At 37.6% G+C, this 24,836-nt stretch overlaps 1 protein-coding gene across 1 annotated transcript in view; it reads left to right on the forward strand.

Annotated features, from left to right (window-relative positions):
- The first annotated feature begins 848 nt into the window (after positions 1–848).
- The window catches only part of LOC137408566 (uncharacterized), a 29,206-nt gene continuing 5,218 nt past the window's right edge, over positions 849–24,836 (forward strand). Inside the window, exons 1-7 of the mRNA XM_068095142.1 lie at positions 849–986; positions 6,856–6,981; positions 8,192–8,307; positions 8,765–8,849; positions 9,291–9,464; positions 23,614–23,691; positions 24,403–24,503. Coding sequence (XP_067951243.1) covers positions 923–986; positions 6,856–6,981; positions 8,192–8,307; positions 8,765–8,849; positions 9,291–9,464; positions 23,614–23,691; positions 24,403–24,503 — 744 coding nt within the window. The 5' untranslated portion in view covers positions 849–922. The remainder of the gene's footprint in view (positions 987–6,855; positions 6,982–8,191; positions 8,308–8,764; positions 8,850–9,290; positions 9,465–23,613; positions 23,692–24,402; positions 24,504–24,836) is intronic.

Here is a 24,836-nt window from a genome sequence, read left to right on the forward strand (position 1 = left end):
AATCTTGAAACATCCTGATAAGAAGATCGCCTCAAAAATTTAAAACAATTGCAAACGACGATAAAAATATCGATATTTTCTAATAATAATTAGTAAAATTTTTGTAAGTTTGTTTTTAAAAGTTAAATTTGGTAACTCGGAATCGTGTTAGACTCACGTAAGAGAAGTGTGATAGAGGTAAAGAGGTCACCATTTTAAAGGCAGCACTCCACACATCCTTTTCCACGGTTTCTAAGTTTAAATCTCAACTCTCAATGTTTTCAATCTGCACTTCTTATACATGTAACTCTAGAGATGGTTACATCTATAGTTTAAAGTTTTTGGTCTTATTGCTTCTGGTATAGAGTTTGCTTTTCTAGTTTTTATTATCTTGTCTGTTTGGGTATTCTGCAAGTTTATCTGCAAGTTAATTTGTATGTTCCTGGTTGCATGTCTGCGGATAGACACCACCATAGGCTATTTTATTTGTATAAGCCAAACCAGGAAGTAGCATTGTGTGTGTCACAAATTTGTTGACCATAATGCGACTAAAAAGTAGGGAGTCTACTGTAAGCTTATCAAGTGTGGCCAATGCGATGCCATATGCCAATATTTCATCAGAAGTAGGTGTGACAAGCTGCGTTAGGCAAACCCATCTATTAGCATAGAACAGAGATGCCATTAACATATTATGTATGATAATTATCTCGCCCTGGCTCTAATGCGGTTTCAACGAGTCCTTAACAGCTGAAACTGGCAGGGCAGGACTTAGCAATTCAAGGTGGCATATTTATGAATTCAAACGATGAAATGGGAGGTTCCCTAAACAACAGAAACAAAAAAATTATAAGCGTAATGTATTTGGTCAAGCGTGACTTGATGGCATTAAGGAACAAGAAAGAATAAGATCGCAGATGACTGACGAGCGTAGCTGGAAAGAGGCATGATGGGATCAATGGGTCTTATTGCACTTTTGCTGCTTGTTATCATAGTTGAGAATGTACAAGGTGGGTCATTCAATATTACCAATTTGTGCAATTTGCCCATAGCAGCTTATATTGTTATTAAATCTATTTAATTTATATATAATTTAATGTGTCTACCAAACAGCTTTTATTCTTATTTAAATCCAGTTTTAAGGAATATTTAACTTTAGTTTAGATAAATTACATTATTTGGTTGTTATAAAGTTGACGCTTTGAGTATAGCAAAGATATATTATAAATGAGTTGAGAGCTGACGCATATGTTTTATGTTCTAGCTGGGGCAAATCTAAAGAGGAACTCAAAAATACTTTTTGCTAAATTTTCATTCACTAACAGCTCCTCTTTGTTTAGCAAACCAAAAATAAAAAGATTTTATAAAACTAAGCAGAATTTAAGTTTGCTTAAACAATTGTTTTCACTTGTTATTTTTTGCGAATATATTTATGTTGAATTAATAAATGTTGACTAGTGTGATCGATATGTATAGACTTTAATGGAGTTTTTTTATTACAAAAGAAAGCGAGTTAAGGTATGACCACCCGCTATACGTAATTGTTGCAACAAAAATAATACTATGTTAATCAAAAGGCATAACTACAAATTTTAGTAGCTCATGCCTTGTAAAGATTAAAGCGCATCAAAAAAATATTGAGCGAACTCATGAGAAAGATTTGATGAATTCGCAGGAGTGTTTAATATATAATATATTAATACAATATGTTTAATATATAATATGTTTAATATCAGGAGTGTTTAATATTTTTACTAACTGTTTGTCATGATTTGGTGGCTGATTGTTAGAGAGTTTGCTTTCGATCAAACCGTTGGATGCACCAATAAAGATTAGTTGAACTTCTGACAGAAACTTGGTCATTCTAAAATAATATGACGACATTGCGAATGGAAAATGGCTTTTAAATAAAACTATTACAGGCATCTCAATATAAATTTATGAGTTACATAACAAGTTCTGTAGTAAAAATAGAATTCTATAAATGTCAAAGATAAAGTGTCCATCAAAAATCCTAGTATTAGCATTTTGCACTCCAATGTGCTTTGGCCTTAAAATTTGCCTGATTACCTGCTTGACAAGAACCGGCAAGTTGATGGGGCCTGGAGAATATCATCTAACAGTGGTATTACATTGTCTCACTAGAGCATATTATCTAGCAGTAGTATTTCATGGTCTCACTGAAGCATATTATCTAGCAGTAGTATTCCATGGTCTCAATGGAGCACACCATCTAGCAGTAATATTCCATGGTATCTAGCAGTAGTATTCCATGGTCTCAATGCAGCTTACCATTTAACAGCAGCATTACATTGTCTCACTTGAGCATACCATTTAGCAGTGGTATTACATAGTCTCACAGTAGCAAACCATCTAACAGTGGAATTACATGGTCTTTTTGGAGCATATTATCTAGGAGTGGTATTATATGGTCTCACAGTAGCATACCATCTAACAGTGAGATTACATGGGTTCTCAGTGGCATGCCATATAAAAGTAGTATTATGTAGTCTACCTTGAAAAAATCTTGATTACCGTAAAATCTGTATTTGAATGTCATCATGCTCTACTTTTTAACTCTTCTGCTATAGTAGTGTTTTATTGGAGGTGAGGTTAAATAAAGGGTGACGTTGTATTTTTTAAACAGTTCACCAGAATTCTGGAAAGCTAAATTTAAAATTTTTATGAATAAAGTGAATGTTGCCTATATTTTGCACTTTCCATTGAGCGGAGCGACATTACCTCTTGTAGATGCAATAATTCTTCCTATAACTTACCTACAACTTGTAGATCTCTAAATAAATATGCATTAGGAAGCCCAAGAAATAATTTTACCAGTTGATATTTATTGCTTACAAGTGACCTATGATGATCTTATAGCTGGCATCGCAATTTTTAGAGACGTAATTTTTTAATTTTTGGTTAAGTTTTGAATCCATACTCATAACTCCATTTCTACTGCACATAAAAAACTAGTTTTGATTGCAAACTGTAGCAAACATATCAGTGAGTGCAACGAGTTTTTATGCAATATTGTTAAATATAAATATAACATAAAAATGCGTCCTCTACTTTTTAATGAAATGAAAATTAAAAATGCCAACAAATTGCAAAGAAGGAGACAGGCTATAACATCATCACAGGTCAATTGCATGCATTAGATATCAGCTGGTAGAGATACTTATCGGTTTCTTGATGCATATTTATTAAGAGATCTTTGACAAGTTAGAGGTAAGTTAGCATATTTATTGCATTCAAAATGTTTAATATCGGCCCACCGGAAAAAGAGGGCAAAGTATAGACGACATTCGCTCCACTAGTAATAGAGCTAAATTTATCTTCCGAAATTTCTGACGAGCTATTTGAAAAATATACCGCCAGCCTCTATTTGAACGCCGCCTCCAATTGACCGCCACCATAGAAGAAGGGTAAGAAAATAGAGCGCCATGGTATTCAATTAAAGGTTTTATGGTAACAATGTTGCATTGAAGCTCATTGCACTCATTGGTATGTTTGTTACAGTTTGCAGCCAAAACTGGCTTTTAATGTGCAACAAAGAAGAGTTATGAGCGTCGTTGTGAGTGAATACATTGAATACATTGTGAGTGAAGTTTAGATAATTGCGCTATCAAATAATATGCCATAAGTCTGCAAATTAAAAAAATTATGTAATAATAGTTTATTCAATGCTTCTAATATATCTTCAAGATTAAGTGACATAAACCATATTTATAATACATGAGTAAACGAAAATTAAAATTTTTGAAACGAAGATATTTGCATCGCTTGCTCGGCCAGTTGCGTTTTAATTTTTGCTTTTGTTTGGAACCATTTCACTTTTTTCTGGCTTTTTCTACCTTCAACAGTGTCTGCTGACCTCAGCTCTCCTTCTGCACTTCTGAACTAGTGGATACTAGTGACCAAACAATTTTTTAACAAAGCCAAACTTTTATGCTTTGTTATTCGGAAATTTTTGGGTGAAAATGATGGTAAACTTTTAGTCGCATGTGCGCTAAGCACAACTTTTATAGTATGAAAGTAGTAGCACAGATTCTATTGCAATTGCAAACCGTTTTTCACATATGTCGACATACCAAGACTCCATTAAATAAGGAACTATTATTAGCCTGATACAGTTATTAATTATTTCTATGGTGTTTATTTCAGTGTTTTAAAGAAAAAACTGTACAGCTTTAGTGTTAGAAAACTGACTTCAACACAAACAGCAACCACAAAAGAATTAATTGTTAGGGATGTAATCGAGTCATTATTAGCACCATTTTGTGGACACGATTTGATCACATCCTATTATGGGTTCATGAATAACGCAAAATGCTAAAATAGTGGTCAAATAGAGGTGCCATTCAATTGAAGGGCGTTGCTGTATTTTTCAGCCCTTTTACCATTGTGGCGGTCAAATAAAGGTGGTGTTCAAATAAAAGTAAATCAGGAAGATTGCGGATACATTTTTTGCTCTTTTTTAAAATGTGCCATAGTTCCTGTAAAAGTGCTCATATGTGTTCATCTTATGCTGAAAATTTTACTGATTAGTACAACACGATTGTTCTTTTTAGCAATGCTTAAATGCTACAAGCAGCAAAACAGAAACAGATAAAACTTGTGCAAAACTAGTGATTTGCACAAGTTTTAACTATTTACTTTGCCCAGTCCCTTCTGCTAGTTATTGAAAGAGCAATGTTGGATTTATTATCCCATTGTTTCCATAAAATTGTAAGCTTTAGGAATAGGCCCAAGGCTAAATTTAACTATAATACAATATAACATTTCAGCAGTTGTCCAACCCTGCAATTTACAAACTCTTATGGAAGCTCAAAACTCCCCTTTTTAAACTGTATAGACCGCATAGACTCCAAAGCAGTATCGAAGAACTCCTTCCCTCAGATGTTTATAAAGTATTATAGCTTGCAGTAAACATACATTATAATACCATTCAACATGTTGTGGGAGTAACTTCTCACTACTCTCAACTCTCTCTCACTAGTTGAGAGTGGTTAGAGTAGGAGTCTCACTACTCCTAGTAGGAGTACACTCTCATTCGGATTAGGGAAAGTGTACTTTTATTCTTTTCACTATTCCTAGTGGTATTGTGAGAGAGTAGCAGGCATTATCTGAAAATGCTAATAAATACTTTTTAAGATTGCGGTATTGCAAAAAGAATAAAACATCGTCTCAACATTGCCATTACAATTTAGACAGCCTTAATAGTCAAAGCAAATTTTTTAGTAAAATGCAACCAAATTTATGGCAGCTTTATGTTTGTCAGTTGCGTAGAAAAAAAGAGGGTCCTTGCCAATCACTATCTTTTTATCCTTATGCTAACTTGCAAGTTTATTTCATCCACAAGATAGAAATGACAAAAATGGAAACGACAAACAACTACAAGTCAAGCGAGTTTTGTTACTCGTAATTTTTTGTCGAATGTTTCATGCCTACAAAAGACGGGAACGGCACTTGTGAATGATGTGCAATAAAATGCCATGCAAGCTATTCCATTTTGAGTATTTTCCACACTTCAGTCGCTCCTATTTTCATTTGAGTAGTCTCAAAAAACAAAAATGTGTCGCTATGACCTCTGGCGCAAAAAACCCGTATCACTTTTAACAAAGCATCAGTGTTAATCTGCAACATGCAGATGTTCATTGAAACGCTTATAGCGCAGTAACTCAGTGGGTGCACAACTCCAAATTTGAATAATTCTAACAGTGGAAACAGTGAATGTAATGTAGAAGTTGACCTTGAAGGAATGCATCATGTTATAAAGCCTTTTTCAAACTACTGTTTGTGATGTTCATCTACAAGACACTGACACTTCTACAATAGGCTACTGAACTAGTCTCTCCTTTGAACTTAGCTATCTGCTGTTAAGTTTATCCTTGAGTACATTGTAATGTTACAATTTTTTGCGAATCATAACCACTAAATACACTAAAGTTACTGTATAGTGATCTTTTTATACATGCTTTTACGCGCTAATTTTTGTTATCAGTTCAATAAATTTATTATTTTTATTTGGTTTTCTCAGTTTGTATTTATTGTATTTTACCAAACCATTTTTTGTGCTACAATTACAGTGAAAATGATTCAGTTCGGAGGAAATTTTTTTACCAAAACACCATTTTCACCCTTCACCATTCACATAACCTTTACTGACAAATACTTACTTTGTTTTTTTAGCATCGAGCTGTCAGGTGGTTTGGCACGCTTTGTCATAATACATTTCCAGTTTTTTAAATAAATAAAAGTTTAGATGTTCTCTTTCTTCAAACCAACCGTGCTCGCAACTACTTAGAAACACTTGATATATTCTTCTGGTAATGTCCAGAACAGATGAAACAAAACTTATTGAGTGGAAGGCGCCAAGTTATTTCTTCATATGCTGCATCCAGATCCTCTCGGGGGAAAGGTTTAATATGCTTTATTTGTCTGATAATTAACTTTGCACTCTAAGATCTTTGTTTACCTTTTAGACGTTTTTCAAAAGTTAATGATACTAAAATAGTAGCAACTAGACAATGTCTCACTAGTCTAAACTTAAGGATGAAATTCATTAGACAATACTAACAAAGGTATGGCCACATAGACATAACTACAAAAAGACAAATATATATAAACTGTCACATTGAGAGATGCCAAGATGAATTGACTACGTGCATTCTTGCATTTTTTTAATTCAATAAAATAAAAAAACTTTGTTTTGTTTATTTCTATAAATTTTTTAGAAATGTTTCAATTTTCTCAACAATTTGTTAGTGAAAGATACATCTAAACTTGAAAGACAGACTAGATTGTAAAAACTTAAAATGGTATGCAATTCTTCATAGACTGATAACTTATAATCCATAAATACTCTAATTTTAGGACAAAACTGCGGACAACCAATGCATGTCACCAACCATAACTGGTATGAAAGGCCTGGAACTGCAAAAAGACAATTTCATCTTAGGAGTAGCAGATTTGTGCTGGACCACCCTTCTAGCACAGCAAGTAAATTTAATCTAAATATTAATTTCCTGTTACTTGAAACTGATAACCGAACTCTAAAAAGTTTTGATAGATATCTTTAAAAAATAGCAATAATATAGTGTAGGTATTACAACAAAACATGGCAGAGGGTGGATGAGTTCCTCTCTAAGCCAATAACCAACTAGCTAAAGATAGTGTCTCAATGAAAACAAATAACAGAAAGTTACTTGTGCCCTCACAGGGCATGGTACTTAAAGAGAGATAGAGGGATTACAACAACATGATAGCTTATTGTAACAGATGCAAGGCTGCGCTGTTATAGTCATTTTTATTTTAAAACTGTTTGTTCCAGAAGAGTTTAACCCAGCGCTTCTCTATTTGTTTTTATTGTTTTTGTTTACTCTCTACAATTTGCTGAGGACAATCTTGCCAACTCTTGTCTTAAATGAAATGAAAGAGGCATAAAACATAATAAAAAACAGACATATTTTAAATATATGAAAATAATATGTTATTGGAAGGTTATTCTAGAAAGATTCTAACGTTTTCACATTGCAACAACATGTAAAACAACTCTCTTTATGACATTTGACTTTTTTTCTGCCTCTTTTCCTAATCGCAACGAGGTTCCTTTTGGGTGAGTGAAATCGGCAGATCATTTTTAAGACTGTTGGCATTACAATATTTATTTTTGCTTTGCTGAAGAGATAAAAATCTGGATTCACACTGCTTGGTTTTAGCAAATGTAACAAAAATACTCAATGCTCTTTTCAGAAGAGCTGAATAACCAGTTTGGATGCCGCGACAAAATTTTTTGAGTAAATTTAATGCGCACAGTACTTTTGTTGCTCGGTAAATTTGCACCACAATGAACTTTTTTTTCATTATCTAAAACATTTGTTCGTTCTAATTTAAACACAAAATGGCTGACAATTTGTGATAATTTTTGTCAAAAAATACAGTAAAGTCTGTATATACAAAACATCGCAATTTCTTGCTAATTGGAGTTGCTGATAGGTTGAGACTAGCTATGAAAAAAGTTTTACCTCAGGTTTTTTAACGATTACAAATACACTCTTTTCAACTTCACAATTGATTCTTGAACCCCTGAGAACAGCAACTCGCCTTCAGTACGGATGCGACCACCATAAACTGCCAAGCCCTACTCTAGACTATACCAGCTTCTTAAGTTTGTTGATCATCTGGTGCAAGATAATACGATATTTTCCAGTTTTGTTCACCACCCGAGTGTACAACTGCCCAGATGAAGGAGTTCTCATAACAACAGCAGTTAGCGGCAACTATATGGCTAACGTACCCACAGGATCATCAGCGCTTGGATCCACTGTAAGCATGCTAATACTAAACCACACTGGTAAACTTCTCAGACAAAAAAAACTTTTAATCGTATAAAACCATAGCAAGACTTGTCATATATCCAACTTTCTATTCAGGTATATAGTTTTAAGGCAGTATTATGCTCTTTAGGTCAGCTCAACAAAAATAGGCATTCAATTAATGATAGATTACATAAAAAGTAACAATAAGTTGCAAGAAACACGTAAAGATTAAAATGAATTATAAACTAATTGCAGGTTCATAACAATTTATAATACAGGCGTTTATAGACTTTTATGAAATTTTAATTTTGTTTAAAAAGAAACCTCAATAAAATAATTACTTTTAATATATTATTTTTGAAAATTCACTCTATCCGCATTGATTAAATATGTGTAAGTTGTAAAAACTTGAAACTCATGATTATAAGAATAGCATTATTCCTGATGATGATATGTTGTTTCAGGGAAGCCCAGGTTCCAGTTTCCCCTCAGATCATCCCACCCTCTTCGAGTACAGCTCATCTGGAACAGAAGGCTTGGGCAAGCTGAGTACGTTTAGTAGCCTTTTAGATGGATCTATTTGTCATGCTTAACAACCTTCACACCTGAACGAATGATTAACAGCGAGCATAACCAGATTGAAATCTCAAGAGGGAGACAAATCTTAGATTATTATACATCAATAATCAGTAGTAGATAAATAGTGACCAAAAAGGCAGAATGTAAAAGCATTTGATTTATTTTAGTGTCTATCAATATAATCAGCGCTAACCATTAAAATGCATAAGGAAGCATAAGGTCAAGGTGAAATGTTTTCCTAATTGTGCCGTACAGGAATCATACTTTGATCATTTCTTATACTAAGCTCAATATCTAAGCTCAATTTCAAAATAAGAATTCAATAAGGATATTTTTGAATTATCAAACACATCAGATGCTGTTCGTTATTCAAAAACATGAATTATCTATACAAATACCAATCTTTTGTAGAATCAATGACAGGAAACCCAAGTTATGTATCGGAGGGTTCCAATGGAGTCTTAAAGCTGAGTGACTACTCAGTAGAGTGGGAGTCGTTGCCAGCCGTTACAGTCTGTGGATCAGAGGCTCATGCAGAAAACTCTCCAATGCAAAGCATGATTGCACTAGATGATGAGCCCGATGGTAAGATGAGCTATTTATATCAAATCTTTTGCTCTAATAACTTGCATTCCTGTCTTCCAGTTTATGAAATATAGATTATTGATTGAGCATCTAGAATTTTGGAAAAAATTCTCTCATTCACTAATATAAAAATTGAAACCAAACTTAAAACTACTTCTCCTGACCTACCATCATGTTCGTGACACATTCAGAAAATGCTGCTTGTACAATCTTACCACTGTTTAAGCAACCTATTATAGGTAGTGTACACCTATTATAGCCTACAGTAAACAGATAGAGACTTAGAAATGAGATGGTTAAAACCTAACAATCAATTGCTTTGCCGCCATTTTAAATGTCTTGAAAAACTTACATTTTCTGAATCTTGGCAATTGAAGCTGTTGGCTTAGGACATCAAGTTTAGTTTACTAGTACAAATAAAATTTCTATTAACCTTTTCCAAACACTATGGTCCAAATTAAAAATAAGGTTATTAGCCATTTTAAATGTCTTGAAAAAGTTACATTTTCTGAATCTTGGCAATTGAAGCTGTTGGCTTAGGACATCAAGTTTAGTTTACTAATACAAATAAAATATTCTATTAACCTTTTCCAAACACTATGGTCCAAATTAAAAATAAGGTTATTAGCCATTTTAAATGTCTTGAAAAAGTTACATTTTCTGAATCTTGGCAATTGAAGCTGTTGGCTTAGGACATCAAGTTTAGTTTACTAGTACAAATAAAATTTCTATTAACCTTTTCCAAACACTATGGTCCAAATTAAAAATAAGGTTATTAGCCATTTTAAATGTCTTGAAAAAGTTACATTTTCTGAATCTTGGCAATTGAAGCTGTTGGCTTAGGACATCAAGTTTAGTTTACTAGTACAAATAAAATTTCTATTAACCTTTTCCAAACACTATGGTCCAAATTAAAAATAAGGTTATTAGCCATTTTAAATGTCTTGAAAAAGTTACATTTTCTGAATCTTGGCAATTGAAGCTGTTGGCTTAGGACATCAAGTTTAGTTTACTAATACAAATAAAATTTTCTATTAACCTTTTCCAAACACTATGGTCCAAATTAAAAATAAGGTTATTAGCCATTTTAAATGTCTTGAAAAAGTTACATTTTCTGAATCTTGGCAATTGAAGCTGTTGGCTTAGGACATCAAGTTTAGTTTACTAGTACAAATAAAATTTCTATTAACCTTTTCCAAACACTATGGTCCAAATTAAAAATAAGGTTATTAGCCATTTTAAATGTCTTGAAAAAGTTACATTTTCTGAATCTTGGCAATTGAAGCTGTTGGCTTAGGACATCAAGTTTAGTTTACTAGTACAAATAAAATTTCTATTAACCTTTTCCAAACACTATGGTACAAATTAAAATTAAGGTTATTAGCCATTTTAAATGTCTTGAAAAACTTACATTTTCTGAATCTTGGCAATTGAAGCTGTTGGCTTAGGACATCAAGTTTAGTTTACTAGTACAAATAAAATTTCTATTAACCTTTTCCAAACACTATGGTACAAATTAAAAATAAGGTTATTAGCCTTTGACCAGTTTTATACATGAGTAACCCATGCAACTGTCCAATCACCTCAAGTTTGTTTTTATATCATGAAAATAACTATTAGTAACATACCCTACAGGATGAAAATATTCGTTGGTCATAAAAATTCGCGGTTTCGCGAACAGTCAATCCCGCGAATTATTAAATTCAGTGAATAATTAGTTCTATTTTTAATCACAAGAGAGAATAACTACTGCATCAAATTGAAAACTAGTCGCTAGCCTAGTTTTTAATGTAAATACTAAGAGTAATTGAGTTCCAAAACATTTTTAAAATCATTGCCTGAGCTTTGGGCTAACACCATAGGCAATGCATCACATTTATTTACAAAATTATTCGAGGTTGTCACAATATATGCAGAATGGCCTCATCGCGAAAATAGCCGCGAGGCAGAAGTACTAAACGTAGCCGAGTTCCAAAACTCCTTTAAAATCATCGCCAGGATTTGAGCTTTATTGCCATTGCGTCAAACTTTACAAAATTATTCAAGGTTTTTACAAGTTATTCGGCATGGCTTCAGCATAGCAAAAAAGCTCTCCTAGTCTTTTTACATTAGAACCAACTCCATCAATCTCTAATACCGAAGTCAAGGACGATCATGATTCTGATCCGGACATTATGGTATGTATTTTATTTGCAGTGCAGATACGTTTTTCCATAATCAACTGCATTAGTTAATTCTTTTGTTTAAAACTGATCGCTTTCATCAAATACTTCAGCTATTGTTTTTGTACTTCCTCAACACTCGTTAATATTTTTTCTTTTTTGTGTTTACTGCAGATTGAGAATGAAACAACCTACTCCGATTACGAAAACTAGAGACAAGTAGTAATATTCATCAAGGCAGGAATATTGGCAGAGAGGCAACCAGTCAACCTAAACCCCTTCATCGACAACAACTCCTTGATATCGCTGTAGCAAACATGATTAAATTATATATTTTATTTCATGTATAGATGTATTATAATTTATTACAAACTTGAGTGTACAAATAAAATATTTCAAATACAAATAAAATTTTACAAACGATGAATGGAGTAAATATAAACAGTTTAGTCCATATGGCGGTTGTCTAGCAATAAAATTAAACTGGTACTCTTGATATGTGAATACTAGCGTGTAATGGTGCTTTCTGACTAGTTACTTTGGTAATAGCAGCGCTGTCACTGTCTTGGGTAGGTGTTGAAGGCGATTCTCTCGCTACTACATGGCTGGTAAGGAAGTTATCATCAAAACTCTCCTCGTGGCTTACTATTGCAAAGTTCTGCCGGTTGGCCAAAGATTTGTGCTCGTAAAGGCGTTTTTGTGCCTTTTTTAAAAACAGATATATTCTTCTCGTAAGTAGCTGCGGTCACTTCTACCTCAATTTCCAGACCTCCCTGAATGATTGGTGGTCTTCTAAAAATGACATCTACCACCCTTGCAATCATTGTTCTTCGGTGTATGATGAAAAATCTCTCTCTCATACTAAAACAAATAATGAAGCAGTAGGGATGGAAAAAATTAGTATTGCGTTTTACCGAAGAACCAAAGTAAAATTCAACTAATTTAGTAAATGTAAAAAAACTCATTACTTACCACAAGTTGTTGGCTTATCAAATGCCTCCAAAGCGATGAATATTCGTGAAAACCTCTGGACACAGCAAAAATTGTTTACCGTAGAATAGCATGATCGCCTCGCAGTTGTAAACTAAATATAAACCGGAACACGCGGTGTGCGCATGGGTAGGAATAACTCTATTACTAGCCGCAATAGAGTTAACTTTTCCTAGAGAGACGCAGTTTTCAGCCGCGAATAAATTCATCCGCGAATATGCATGAAAAGACAATTTTCGCGAAGTATAACTCCGCGAATAAATTCATCCTGTAGGGCAGGGGTGTCAAACTCATTCTCACCGAGGGCCACATCAGCGTAATGGCTGTTTTCAAAGGGCCAGATGTAACTTATAATTGTAAGGAAATGTAATCGAATAATATAAAATAACTTAAACTAGTCTTTGATATTAAATAACTCTGACTTTATTACTTAAAGTTGCAAACAGACCAGTTGCACAGCAAAACATGCAGAACATTTGTTTTTGAAAAAAAATCAGAAAAGTTACACAATATATATATGAGTGTAGCGAAAATGCCACGAATCGAGATGACAGCAGGTTTTGCGGTGGTTTAAACTGAACTGATCGTATTCTGGTAGATATGACTGTTTATTTTACTGATAGCCAGAATAGACCGTGAAGTCTACAAGAGTACATGTCACAATAAAACTACAGTGTAAAGTATAATAACATAAAACAAACATTATATAATTAACATGAAAGTCACATTAAAACAAAAGCATTCAATTTAGACAAATAAAATACATATAGGTATATAATAAAACTGACCTTTTGCCTCCGTAGGCCTGCTAGTCTCTCACTTATAATTTTGTCACTTATTGATAATAAAACTTTTTGTGCTGGGTTACTTGCTGCCCACAGCACTAAAACTGCTACTGCGTGGCTAATCTGAAACTGGCGTATATATATGTAAAAGCAAATATGAGTCAGCACGTACAATGTCACCATTAGGGAAACCAGTGGAAGTCGTTTAGAAAAACCGTTCCCAGTGCGGCAGCATGAGTATGCTTTAATAAGCAGTGTAATTATGGCATAACTGATATTTTAATGTGTTTCGGCAAGGTTAATGGGTTTCATGCGTGGCCCGGTGGTGGCAGCGAACTATAGACATTACAATGAACTGTAATTTGTGAGTGCATAGGAAATGGTACTACTAGCTGACTTTACACTTCACAATGAGCAATCTTTATTGTGGTAATCAATAGTCATATTTTACAATATGTTTTCCACAAGGTACCACGGCAAGTAAACTAACTAAAAAACTAACAATACCAATCAACATGGGCATACTTTCAGTAAAATCAAAAATTGTGAGCTGCTAAGAACATGAATTTGTCGGCATACACACATTAAATCTGCAAACACTAAATAATTGCAACAGCAGCAACACAAAATCAATATGTAAGCAGCAAAAAATCAAAAAATTATTTGCTATTTGCTGAAACAAAGTTATACTTGCACCAAAGAAATACAAAATATACAGTGTTTGACTAAAATTAGTAATTTATTACATACAATACAAAGTTATGAATATTATTTATACATGTACAGTTAGTCATGAACATGAAAATCACGAAACTATAATTTCGAATTTTTCCTCGCGAGTACTATCTTCATAGCATAGCAAATCCACATTCCAATATAACTCAAATAAACTGTCATAAACATGTTTCAAACAATAAAATTATGTTCAGTAACTCTGTTCTTGACTTTTCAGACTTAAAGAGCCGCTCTAATAATGAATATGATCTTATTGAGATTGAATGATAACTTTTGTCTGACTACGGTTGACAGCCTAAAAAGTGCATTTTTATTCGAGTGTAACGATGCAAATTGACAAAATTAAAAGTTGGTAAAAACTTTGAAACATTAAAAATAATGTTTCAATTTGATTTATGCAGTCTTTCACTGTCTTACCCCTTTTGAATCTGCATATTTACTTCTGGAGGTCAAAGAAATTGATCGCGAACGATAAATTTTAAAGTGATGGCGATGATTTTCTGTTCAATAGATGTCGCAATGGGCGTAGTAATTTAGTTATAACTTTTGCCAGAGAGATCATTGAGGTATATATGTACATTTGTTAGATTAGCCAGAAATTTTTTTTCTGACTAATCAAAATTGTTCTTATGTAATGTAAAAATAACAACACAAGGAATAGACAAATTTCAGAGGCAAGATAACTCGCGTTGGTGTGCCTAGCAATGTTATAAATACGGGAGAATGAGTCTCGGGCGAATGAGTAATGAAGCCCTCGCGGGCCACATAAAATGAGGTGGCGGGCCACATGTGGCCCGCGAGCCATGTGTTTGACACCTGTGCTGTAGGGTATGTTAAATACTTATCATTTGGTTATACCCTGTGTTTGAACTTAAAATTAATGGGTAATTTTACATAGTTTTTTTAATATTCCAATATAAATATTTTTTATGTTTTATATCAATACAAACATAATTATAAATAAACTACCATCACTATTAACTATGAAAGTAAAAGGCAACAAAAGGTGAGAGTGGCACTAAAACGAAACTGTCTTCAGTTTTAAAGCGGCATAAAGTGTCTCACAGTATTGGTAATAATTTATTAGTCTGTAATCAACTAAATATCGACTCCATCAATTGTAAGGCTGCTAGTAGTCGGTCAGCTATATGCAGCGGAACACCTAGTCACGAAAAAGTTTGCTTACAAAATTTCAAAATTTTGAAACGTTTTTCAAGAAAACATTACTTTCAATTTGATTTATTGTTTCTGTAAACTAGGGCTAATCTAGTTTAGTGGGTTCTTAACAAGTATCTACTTAGCAGGAGGCAAAATAAACACGTTAACACTCACCGAGCTTCTAGTCGTAAGAGAGCGAACCCCGGTTTTTCCTCGGCGGTCTCGCGACTTTCTCGTTTCCGGTCAAGCCGGAGTTCTCGCGAGCCGAGTCGATGATATCACATCTCCTTTTGTTTGTTTGGTGCTGATCTTTTACCGGGGGTGTTCAGTGGATTCTGGGAGATCCCGTGAGGCCAAACCCTCAGCAGCCTGTATAGCCTGTAGGCGACTACTTGCTGGTCTTTTGCACTCTCAAGTGCACATGGGTAAACCTGAGTTTTCCCCCCCCAGAGTCTGGTGTCTCTGTGAGTAGAGCCTGGTAGTTCTACTTTGCTTTTAGGGCGCTTTGGTACTCCGGGTATCCTTGGAAACGCGAGGTTTCGGAAAAAGGAGTCTAGGAACTCCTTTAAAAGGGTTGAGAGTCTGGGATCTCTCCAAATGTCGCCGAGAGTCTGGAATCTCTCCGACGTGGCTTCCCCCTTGTGAAGCTCACACCCCGCTTTCGCCTGGACCGAGCAACAGGTCCTCATTGGCGGTGTCCATGTTTTCTTTCTCCTCCGCACAGTCTCCTTCCAGAGAAAGGTCTCTGGCTTCGTTGGTAGGTTCAGCGCGGTCTCCTGTGAACAGGTTTCCGGCTGAAGTCGCCTGCTCAGCACGGTCTCCTGCAAGCAGGTTTCCGGCCGCAGTCGCCTGTTTAGCGCGATCTAATGTTGCGGGGTTTCCGGCTGTGGGGGAGGACGTGGAGCCGCCTCCTTCCAACGGAAGACTCTCTATTTTGAGGTGGTCTCTTCCATCGTCTCCACTAGATGCCTCGCTGCTGTCCTTGGCAGGGGACGGCGGTGGCATGGCGGTAGCCGCAGGTGTTTTCTGAGATGCGGGTGTCTGGGGAGCCATCCGGGGACTAGGGGAGCCAGCCGAGGCTAGAACTTCCCGAAGAGGGCGAACTCGCTCATGCTCCCGCCTCTTTGCGTGGAGCTCACTCTCCCGTCTCTCCAGCTCTTTCATTTCCCTGTCGTACCGCTTTTTTAGTGCAGCACGTTCTTCTCTGAGGGTCCGCAGGTCTCCCTCGAAATCAGTCTGGGGACCGGAGTCCCCTCCTGATCATGGCCTGGATGTCTTCCAACGTGAAGACATCGGTGGCACTTGCAGCCTGTCTGGCTACGGGTGGGTTGTACGGGGTACGGGATGTTGCGTGCCGCCTTCTCCCACCTTCCTCCCGTCTTTCCACCTTTCGTTGACCTGAGGCCTGTCCTGATTTTGAAGGATTGCCCGCAGGTACTGGAGGCCTGGAGGGCTTTCCTCCTCTCCTTCTCGACGCGTTCCGACAGACCTCTACTGTGTGGCCCTTTTCCCCCCACATGTTGCAGACTATGCGGGTGCACCGTTTCCTTTCGTGACCTTCCTGCCTGCACTTCTTGCACCTGACGCGGGTGCACCGGTCGGTCGCGTGGGAGGTCTCCCCACATCTCCAGCATCTCGGGCAGTCTTTTCCCAGGTGATCTCCTGCCTCCTTACAGTGTGTGTTGGGACACCTCATAATTGAATCGTAGATTGGATGTAGTAAAACGTAGTAATCTACAAAAGGAGAACACTATTTATAATAGAGGAACCCATCTTGCCTCTTTGTCTTGACAGTCCGACCACTTCTGGTCACTCTGTCACCAGTCTGAGCAACGGGGTTTGCAACCCAGCTGCTACTACCGGTTTGTTCCGCTTCTGCAGGTTTGTCAGGCAAAGCCTCACCCTCTGTTAAGCGGTCAGAAAATAAGGTATCTAAAGCTAGATCGCTTTCTACACTATCAGTTGTGCTCAGGTTAACAGGTAGCATGTTATTGTAACCACCATGGCTGCAGATACCATTCCCCCAAGCATTAGTGCCACTGTTATAAGAGTTATCACTACTGGCGTGAGCCTCGTCGTCTATTGCGTCCTCCCCATTACCAGTGTTATCTCTAATCGAAGCGGGGTTAGTAGAGTTAGGCACCCTAGGGGTTAGTAAAGCGGGAAAAGCTGGTCTATCTACGACCCTTTTACTCACGGCTGCCTCTTCGGCATTCCCCACACTGGTAGGATGTATGAAAAGGTAATCATCCTCTCTACAATCAGAGTCAGAAAGCACAAATAAATGCTTACGGTTGCGCCGAAGGTCGCTCTGTCCTACGCGAACCCAATAGCTCTCCGGAGAGCTGTCTGCCCGGACTACAACCCCTTCTTTACCGACATCGTATGGAGCATTAACCCATACCCGCTGCCCCGGTAGGAGGTCTGGCAGAGGCTTAGCCCTGTGTTTAGTGTTCCATTTCTCACGCTTAGCCTCTTTGGCTTCGAGTTCTTTATGTTCAAATAGATCGTAGTCTACAACTCGGAGAACGGGTTTTCCCGACATTGTCCTGATCGATCTAGCAAACATTAACTCGCTCGGGGAGTAACCCGATTTGAGGGGTGTTGATCGGTAATCGAGGAGTGATTTGTCCTTGTCCGTTGACATGTCCCACATCCGTTTGACGGTTTTGACCGCCCGTTCTGCTAGTCCGTTGGATGGCGCATACCTTGGGCTGCTGGTGGCTATTTGGAAACCCCATGCTTGCGCAAAGTTGCGATATTCCTGGCTAGCAAAACATGGTCCGTTATCACTCCTGACTAATTTTGGCACCCCTAGCCTGGCGAACACCGGCTTCATTGCCTGGATTACAAGACAAGAAGTCTGAGCTCGAATCCGGGGTACCTCGATCCACCTGGAGTAATAATCCATCATGACTAGGTACAAGTTACCTTGATGTTCCATAACATCACACCCAATCTCCAACCAAGGAGCTGCAGGAAGCTGAGCATGCTCCATGGGCTGGTGTTTGATAGAACAGTGTCTAATACAGACATTACATCGAGAGACATAATGGTCTATATCACCACTCATTGAGGGCCACCAAGTGAATTGCCTCATTTTACTCGCATCTTTTCGATCCCCTGATGGCTTTCATGGAACCGTGCCAGGTAAATGGGCCTCAACTCATTCGGGATGTAAATTCTGCCTTTGAACAGAATTAGACCCTGGTATGACGTAATCGTATCACGACTACCATACAACTTAGCGAGCTCTGCATCCAATTTCTTTTTGTCTGGCCACCCTTTCGCAAGGTATTCCAAACATTTTCTGGATGTTGTGTCTCGCCGAGTGGCGTCAAACAACTCAGTTCGTCTACACGGGTCTAGCATCTCTGCAACCTGTGTCTCGACGTACTGTTCCACTGCGGAACAGTGACCTATGTTTTCACTGCTAGCGGCGCTAGGCCGACTCAGTGTGTCTGCTAAGTACATTTGAGGTCCTGGGGTATGAAAAATTGAATACCCGTACCTCATCATCCTCATTTTAAACTGTTGTACCCGCACAGGTAGCTTAGACAGATCTTTGTCACCAAGGATGGAGACTAAAGGTTTGTGGTCTGTCTCTACCTCAAAATATCGACCTACCAGGTAATAATCAAATTTTTCGCAGGCCCATGTGACTGCCAGCGCTTCTTTTTTGACCATTGCATACCTAGTTTCGACCTCAGTCAATTTGCGTGAAGCGTACTCGACTGGTTGCCAAGTATTCAGCTCAGTCTGCTGTAATAGCACAGCACCGAGAGCATACTGGCTTGAATCTGCTGACACGCGATGCAGCTTATTCAAGTCGAATGCATATAGCACAGGGGCTCGTGACAGTTCCCGTTTGATCTGTTTGAAAGCCAACTGTTGACTACTGCCCCACAGCCACATGCTGCGCGCTCCCATCACTGCATAAATAGGTATAGCTAAACCCGACAAATTTTTGGAAAACTTGCCGAGATAGTTAACCATGCCGATGAAGCGCCTAGCAGCTTTTTTATCTTCTGGGGGATTTAACTGACAAATTGCTTTTACTTTGTCTGGGTCTGGCCTTACACCTTCAGCGCTGACAAGATGTCCTAGGAATTTGACCGAAGTACAGCCAAATTCACATTTGTCTTCACGAAGTGTCACTCCAGCAGCTTCGATCTTGGATAGAACCTTTCTCAACCGTTTCCAGTGAGTGGTCTCATCCTTACCAAAGATTAAGACATCATCCATTAGACAGATAACTCCGTCCATCTGGCCTAATATCTTTTCCATGCCCCTTTGGTAATACTCAGGAGCTGACGATATGCCGAAGGGCATTCGTTTAAAGCAATACCTCCCCCATGGAGAGATGAACGTCGTCAGTAGCTTGCTCTTAGGGTCGAGCTTGACTTGCCAAAATCCGGAATTTGCATCGACCTTGGAGAAAATCCGACCCTCGGCCAGTCTTGACAACATGTCACTGACCCTTGGGAGTGGATATGTCTCCCTTTTCACCCCTTTATTGAGGTGGGTAAGGTCTACACACATCCTAATAGCGCCATTAGGTTTTGGAGCTATGGTCAGTCCCGAACACCAATCAGTTGGTTGTTCTACTGACTCAATAACTCCCAGCGCTAACATCGTCTCTATTTCAGCCTTTGCCTTGTCATAAAGACCGGCAGCTATAGGCCTCGGAGAGAAAAGATGATAAGGTTCAGTGTTTTCCTTTAGTTCAATGCTAAACAAGCCTGGCATCGTTCCTAGCCCTTCAAAGAGCCTAGAAAACTCCTTTACTGGATCAAATGCCTCAATGTTTATAGCATTGACAATTGCTAAAAGACCTAAGTCTATAATTCTTGTGCTCCCAATAAATTTCTATTAGCACCTAGCACCACATGTGCTTTGTAATTAGTGGACTTTCGCTTGCTGTTGATCTTAATATCAGCAACTCCTGCCACACTCAACTTCTTTCCACCTGCGCCAACCAAAATTGTGGAACTAGGAGAGAGCGGCAATTCCAAAGACTTTTTAGTTCCCTCTGTCAACACAGTGACATCCGCCCCAGTGTCTAGACAGAAAGGAACGTCTTGGCTATGGACCGAGAGCGCGAGTCTGAAATCACCAGCCAGTCAACTAGAGTCCCGGTTAAAAACTAGCCTGACCTTTTTATCGCTATTGCGGCCTTTCCCTGAGTTAAAGGGGCACTCGCTCTCCGCATGATATTTGCTGTCGCATGTACGGCACCTGTTTGGTCTACCGCACGCACCTGCCATGTGCCCAAGTTTCTTGCAAACATTGCATCTAACTTGGGGGCAATCTCTAACAAAGTGATCCACGGCGCCACACTCATAACAACAGTCATCGCTTCTCTGGTAGGGAGAGTCACGGCGCCTCCGCCGGTAACTATTCCTGCCCACACGGTCCTTGGGGTCGTCTGAATCGCTGTTAACACTATAACGGCGATAGCGATAACGTCCTTCGTGGCTACTTTCCCGGCTGTTAGAGCCGTCTTTGTAGCCACTACGATGCCCAAAGCGTTCCTGACTACCCTCACGGCTGCTAGAGCCGCGTCCGTAGCCATCGTAACGCCCTTGATGTTCTCGATCCTTGTAGCCGTCTCTGCTACCATCCCTTCTCTTTTGCCAACCGTCCCGGTCCTCTCGCCTCCGTACCTCGCCAACCTCCTGTTTGACACGCTGCTGTGCCCCACCGCCTGTCGCCTCCGAAGAGACACGAGCCCCTGGGGTCGGCACCGCAGCATCCTGTGTCGCACTAAGTTGGGCGGCAGCAGGTCGAGTCGAACTAGACTCCGCCGCGATCATCTCTGAAGCCTCTTGCGCTACGTTTCTGGTTCGAAGAAGGTTCGTCAACCTCTCCCAATCCAGATCATTTTGGGCCATTAATTCCCTACTCAATTTTATGTCGCGCAGTCCATTCACGGCAATGACTAGGGCAAAGCTCCTACGTGAATCGTCATTCCTACCAAAATCGAGCTGCCTACTGAGCCGTTCTACTCTGAGGAGAAAATCTCTGTCGTCTTCTCCCGCAAGTTGTCTCGCAGAGACAAACTTTTGGGTTTTGATGTAGACATTCTCCTTTTGTTCATAATGCCCTCTCAGCAGGCCCCAAGCCTGGTTGAATGTTGAGTCCGGGTTATTGGACTCAAAACCCAACGATCTTAGGGTTTCCCTACCCTCTTGGCCTATGGCTTTTAAGAGTGCCAGCAACTGAGCCCTAGGAGTGAAGTTGGGGACCACGACGGCCTCCCCCCTCCACCGTAGCCTCACTCTCCCCCATCTCAAAGTCCTTCATTTCAATACATAGGGTAAACTCTTCACTAAACTTTTTCCAGCTACCGAATACATCAGTAGCCAAAATTTCTAGCGCAGGCAAGCTAGCAAAAATATTTGCACCCACCCTTCTTCCAGCCATAATTCTATTTTAATTCGAAAAATTACAACAAAATCTACTGAACAGTATCAATGGTAGAACGGTCAACTGAGATCCGTTCGTGTATCTATGGTGTCACCACACCTCAATGCACCTCGCCGAGCGTCTACACACTCCACAATTGTCCAACACAATTCAATATACTCACCTCTACTTATCACTGTATTATCGTATTAATTTAGCACTACACTATCGTACAACTTAGCTCTATCACAAACGTATTACTCTTCTCCTGTAAGTAAACACTCGTGGTACCATGTAAACTAGGGATAATCTAGTTTAGTGGGTTCTTAACAAGTATCTAATTAGCAGGAGGCAAAATAAACATGTTAACACTCACCGAGCTTCTAGTCGTAAGAGAGCGAACCCCGGTTTTTCCTCGGCGGTCTCGCGACTTTCTCGTTTCCGGTCAAGCCGGAGTTCTCGCGAGCCGAGTCGATGATATCACAGTTTCTAGATACAATAAATCAAAAGATCTTTTATACTTTGAAAGATCAACTGTTGGCCGCCAACCATTGTTGTATAATTTGGAGTTATCATATACCACATACATAGTAGAACAACTTTTCTTACTAACAATTTAAGTTCTATCTTTTCTGTATGATAACAAATGGTTTTTCAGTTTGTACTGACGTACGTAAATAAATCTTTCTACTTACGTTTTTAAAACATATATTCTGAGAAAAACAAAGCCACTAGAGCAATACAACACACGACTCCTCTGACCGCTAACTGCCACCGCTCCGCGATTTTCACTTAGTCTTGTCTGGACAGCCAAGGTGAAAAGTAAACCAACATGCTGCCGATAGTTTTTATTTGTTATTTTTCTGTTTTTTCCTCCTTTTATGTGCATTATTTTTAATTGTTATGTAATAAAGTAACTCTAACATGTATTTGTTATATGTTTTAACATGTACTCATGATTTACACAAATATTATGTCTGAGTTTTTGGAGGCTCGGAACGAATTGAGTCATTTATTTGGCGAACTACGTTTTTATCCTACAACATTTTTTACTTATGAAACCATTTTCGGAACAAACCAATTTTATAAATAGAGGTTACATTGTATCAATGAAAATGTACAACTGCTCTTTTAAGTGATCTACATGTATATAAGTATATTCACATGTTATTCGGTAGTAGACTTGTTTATAAAAATTACCTTTCTGTTTCTTTATTGCATAATTATACAATTTACATCTACCATTAGTTAACATATGCTAACTACAGTTAACATATGTTAGCTGTAGTTAACATATGTTAACTGTAGTTAACATATGTTAACTGTAGTTAACATATGTTAACTACAGCTAACATATGTTAACTGTAGTTAACATATGTTAACTACAGTTAACATCTACCATTAGTTACCTAAAAGGTTACTAAGTAAGTTTTAGATCCTATTCAACATTTAGGTACATTTAAAGATGTTTTATTGGCAGTTGGGAAAATTTAAATTGGCAATTTAATAATGTACTTTGGCTCTCATCTGTAAATGAAGTCTTATAAAAGATGGTAAAGGGTTTTGTGAATTAAATGCTATGACTTTCAACAAGTATTTTGTGTATATTGTTTTTAAATAAAAGCGCATAGACCTATTAACTATTCTTATAGTTATACTTATAATATAGTTAATAGGTCTATGTAAAAACGTGAAACTAAACATCGAAAAATCAATGGTAGGCAATAGCATTCTTTTCTAAATATTCAGAGGTGCATCTGTTTATGTAAGAATTCCGACTTTACTTCAGAAAGGTTTGTAACCCTTGCATACCAGTTACAGAATCCAATTTGTTGTTATGCATGTTCATAAATACACGTATTATGCTTAAAGAGCTTCCATTAGTTCATGAATGTCCACAATATGTTTTAGCCCCAACTGTTCCAATGAATGTGGAGGTCAATTATAGAGGTCAGCTTGATGTCAAAGAAATTTTCCAGAAAGATCGATGTAAGTATAGGAAATATTTAATATTTAAATTACGTTCTTTCACACGTGTTTATAAAAACAAAAGTTTTTGTTGTGATCATTGACTGTTTATATTTTATGTTAATTGAGTTTATATTAAGTAAACAATAACTTAATTACTCATTTTCAAAATAAATAGAAAAATATTAATTATTAGCCTTGCTATGGCTACACAATGACAAATGCCAGTAATTAGCAAGAATTTCTGGCTCCACTAGAATTATGCATTTATGCTGTAAAATTAATTTCAAGTTTATTTCGGACATTTGAAGTCTGCTTTTTGTGGAACATGGCACAAGAGCACTACTAAAACACTGCAAGCAAAATTTGACAGAGTTCTAGTATTTTTTTGCATAACATAAACGTGCAAACAAATTTTTACTACTTGCTATTGATATAGATCGTAAAAATTTTTATATGCAAACAATAGTATAGCAGTTTTCAGATTCAACGGGTTTGGTAAGTTAAAATACTATAAACTAGAAGTAACAGGAAATGAAGATTGAAACCAGCAATGTCAGTATGCCATTGTATGTATAACAACTTCATCTTGATGTTGAAAGAATTCATAAACTTCAACTTGATAACATTGGCTTCTTGATGCTGGCTTGTTTTACAAAAAACAAAAAATTATCTCTAATTATAGTTTTTTTATGAAAATACCAAAATGCATAGAATAGTTTTCTTTTTTAGTGTTCCAGTTTTCAGTAGAGAAATATGACTTGATGGAGAGGTATGATGAGAACGGAGAATTAGTCATATGTGATGCGGTCATTCTGTCATCTTCTAACATGGTTTGTTCACCACGCAAGCTATGATTCAGTAAAGTTTGTCCATGTATAGAATACTATATAACAAATATGCTATAGGTCATATAGGGTATACCGTATATAGCACACATGTTGTGTTCATCTATTTCCTGATCTCTTGCCACCAGCTGTTTTCCCCATCAGTGATTATAGAGTAACTCGGGGGGGGGGGGGTCAAACCTTGTGATGTCAAATGAATTTCACCACAGCTTGTTAAGTATTTGTTTAGCAACATTCTAAAGATCACAGGCTAGTAATCAATTCAATCAGCATAATGTCAAAAAATCGGCAGAAACCATGAGCAAGCTCAACCAATGC

Source organism: Watersipora subatra, chromosome 11 (genome assembly GCF_963576615.1).
Source record: "Watersipora subatra chromosome 11, tzWatSuba1.1, whole genome shotgun sequence".
NCBI classification, from domain to species: Eukaryota; Metazoa; Bryozoa; class Gymnolaemata; order Cheilostomatida; family Watersiporidae; genus Watersipora; species Watersipora subatra.